The sequence below is a fragment of the Propithecus coquereli genome, unplaced genomic scaffold (genome assembly GCF_000956105.1).
Source record: "Propithecus coquereli isolate 6110/MARCELLA unplaced genomic scaffold, Pcoq_1.0 Scaffold74, whole genome shotgun sequence".
Taxonomy (NCBI): Eukaryota; Metazoa; Chordata; class Mammalia; order Primates; family Indriidae; genus Propithecus; species Propithecus coquereli.
The window spans coordinates 6,695,576-6,699,074 of record NW_012153507.1 but is presented as its reverse complement, the minus strand read 5'-3'; the positions used below and the strand labels follow the sequence as shown (position 1 = coordinate 6,699,074).

General features: G+C 37.5%; 1 protein-coding gene across 1 annotated transcript in view; it reads left to right on the top strand.

Moving 5' to 3' along the window:
- The window catches only part of LOC105824430 (gamma-interferon-inducible protein 16-like), a 30,934-nt gene that overhangs the window by 21,303 nt on the left and 6,132 nt on the right, over positions 1-3,499 (top strand). Inside the window, exons 6-7 of the mRNA XM_012661851.1 lie at positions 1,013-1,435; positions 2,829-3,017. Coding sequence (XP_012517305.1) covers positions 1,013-1,435; positions 2,829-3,017 — 612 coding nt within the window. The remainder of the gene's footprint in view (positions 1-1,012; positions 1,436-2,828; positions 3,018-3,499) is intronic.

The following is a 3,499-nucleotide window of genomic DNA, read 5'->3' as shown; positions in this document are numbered from 1 at the left end:
ATGTGACTCCTTATAAGTCTGCATATTACTGTTACTATTAATAGTCTCAAGTATGAGTCTGCTGTTACCCATTAACTTGCATTGGGGAAAGGACTTTCCTGTGTTAGGCTGAACTGCTCAAGTTCATGAGAAGTCACATCCAATCAAGTCCAGTCATCCACAGGTGATCACTGTGTATAGTGTCCCAGGCCAGAGCACCCCATAGCCTGCTGGATTGTAGATGAGATCCACCCATGTCTCCCATAATTTTTCTTATTTACTAAACCACCTCCCTTCATTTAAAGTGTTCTGCTGCAATGTTAGAGACCAGAATGTTATAAAGAAAGGATATTAAAGACAAATCATCCTGATCCCAAAGTTTCTGATAGCGAGCTACCTCCTAGAGCCCAACATTGAGAAATGCTATCGTGGTGGAAATGCCACTCTCCAGAGCATCTCTACCCTGATCCTACTGCATTAGAGCCATATGTGTTCTCACCTGCTCTCAGAGTGCTACACTAGGTAGAGGACCTATGAGTTATATTCTGAAAATTTCCCTGTCTACACTGGTGATAACTGAAACCTATTCATGTCTATGGTTTCCAGTGGGCACCATTTTCCATTTTTAGTGCTATTTAATTATATATGTCTATAGTTATGCTGTTACACTGTATGCTAATAAGTGTAAGATTATAATTTATTTTGTCCTAAAATTTCTTTAAAAGTAGTTCATGGCAGTCCTCTCAGAATCCACTGCTCTTATGTTCCTCTTATGCTTTACTTCTTAAGGATTATTCTTTCACAAGATGTTCTCCTGCTTTTCACACATGCAGTCTCCCCTGTGACATCTTCTGGCTATGACACCAGTTCAGGATATGCTCTGCTGCCTTGTTCAGCAGCCCTCCATCCTGGCTGCAGCTCTAAATGTTTGTAAATGTTGTTGGGCTCCAGGTTATGACTGAGGTCACTCAGTAGTGGTTCTGTGTTCCCGACTCAAAAATTTTCCTTTGTTCTCCTGTGCTATCATACACAGCAGCCAAAACCACTGGCCAACTCTCAGGTCACCCCTAGAAAAACTGATCTCCGAAAAGGCCCGATGGTGGTGATGGTACTGAATGCAGCAGATCCGTTTGCATATGAGTCCTCAGAAAAGGAGACAAAAGCAATGTTTCATGCTACAGTGGCTACTGAGAAAAAGTTCTTTCATATGAAGGTTTTCAACATCAACTTGAAGAAAAAATTCACCAGAAAGAGAAATATTATTATATCAGATTATTTGGAAAATGACCACCTCCTAGAGGTGAATGAAGCCTCTTCTGTATCTGAAGCTGGTCCTGACCAAAAGATTGAGGTTCCCAACAACATCAAAAGAAGAGCAAAGGAAACTCTGCCGATTGATATTATTAAAAAGCAAGCTTCTGGAACTATTGTATATGGATTATTTATGCTACATAAAGTAAGTCCTCACAATTCTTTTGTTTCATGTCTCCACCAATACCCGAAATTAAAAGTCTTTTGTGGTGCTAAATGCAGTTTTGGCTATTTACTGAACATTAGAACCCAGGACTCACTCAAGACTAATGATAAGTGAATAATGTCTTTTCTTAGGATAAGACTGGGAATTAGCAAACCTATTAATATTCTCCTTCCCATGTTTTTCTTCCCAAAATGTTACCCTGCACTTTTTAGGAAAATGTTCACTGAGAAATCTTGAGACTTCATCAGCTATTACTATGTATTCTAAGCCACAATGATTAAGGACATTGTGGGGACTAGATCCGTATACACATACTACTTAAGTTATATTTCTCATTATTACCTCAACTGTAGCAATAATTACTCTGTTTTTATTTTGGATGAAGTATTGTCCTTTGAGGTTTGAGTTCCGGTTTTTACAAGTAATCAATTGACTGATCATGCCTGGAAAACAAAGGCACTCAACAAGTTAGGATGGTGTTCTAACCAAATGACACTCATTCATCAAAACGGTATTGAACAACTGAGAAGCATGAATTTAGGTGATACTTAGAAAGTCAAGCAATCTAAACTCATCATTTAGATATGTCAGTAAAACAAAAAAAAAGAGCACAGAGTAGTTTTCCTGATACTCCTGGGTCCAAATTCCTGAAACTTGTTACGATAGGACCTTCAAACCCAAGAAATCATCTATACTTTACTATTGATTCATGTAATTTCTCATATGATCAAGAGCTCACAACATATTATATTTGTTTCCTAGAGCAACTCCTTATCTTACCTGCATTATTTTCTGTCCACACTCTTATAGTGATCATTATTATTAACACAATTCTAGAATTGATGATTAATACTTTTGGTGAGCAAGAAATGGAATGTTGAGCTCAAGAACCTGAGCACAAGATGGGGAGCAGATATTGGAGTGACCCAATAAATGGCAAAGGTAGAAAAAGTAATTAGGGAGTTGCTAGAAGCTTGCTTTTTATTACAGATCCCTCATAACCTACTGAATGAATAGTTGTAGCACATGACCATCCTTTTTGCATAGGGGCAGAGGACAAAAGAGCTTACCTAGGATTTCAGATTCCTGTGTATATGGGTGCTTTTGGAATCATAGCTGTCCTAGAGGTGAAAGCAGTAGAAATTAGGAAGAGAATCCATTGTTATAGAACTAGAAATACCTAGTACATGAAAGACTTGGAAAGGATAAGGAAGGGCTGGCTGAGAAAACCTGGACTATGGCACATACATGTTTGTATAGTACTAGAACTTAAGGCCTGCAACTTGTTTTATCCTGTCACAAGGGACTTTCTCTTATGTATGGTAGTGATTAACTGTGTTCTTAGCAATTGGACATTAATTTTCTGTTGCAGAAAATAGTAAATAAGAACAACACAATCTATGAAATCCAGGATAATACAGGACACATGGAAGTAGTGGGGAAACGAAAATGTCATGATATTCCCTGTGAGGAAGGAGATAAACTTCAACTCTTCTGCTTTCGACTGAGAAAAAAGAAACAGACATCAAAACTGATTTCTGAAATACATAGTTTCATCCAGGTGAGAATTAGATAGATAAATATTATTTTTCCAAAGTACAAAATGACATTTATTATAGGCTTCAACAGAATTTGAAACTTGTGCTAAATACTAAAGTATTTAAAGACATTAGGAGGGTGGGGTACTAATTTCACACAGTGGTCGGAGCATGGGATTGGGCATAGGATAGACTTGGTCTACATCTGGCTTATTTGTTGCATGATATTAGGGAAGTAGCTTACCTGTTCCTCATCAGATGATTGGATAATTAATGAGATTATGGAGGTATATTTCTTATGTCAGTGCCTTGTATATTCTGAGAAATCAATTTGCAGTAGGTACTATTGTTCTTAGCAAGGTAAAGACAGACATTGGAAAGACTTCTAGGCAAAGAAAATGTCACATTCAAAAACTCAAAATTGTAAAACACCATGTGAGTTATGTACAACCGTGGTATACGTTGAAAGGTATGAGAAAATGGTGGTAGAGAGGAAAAAAAAAAA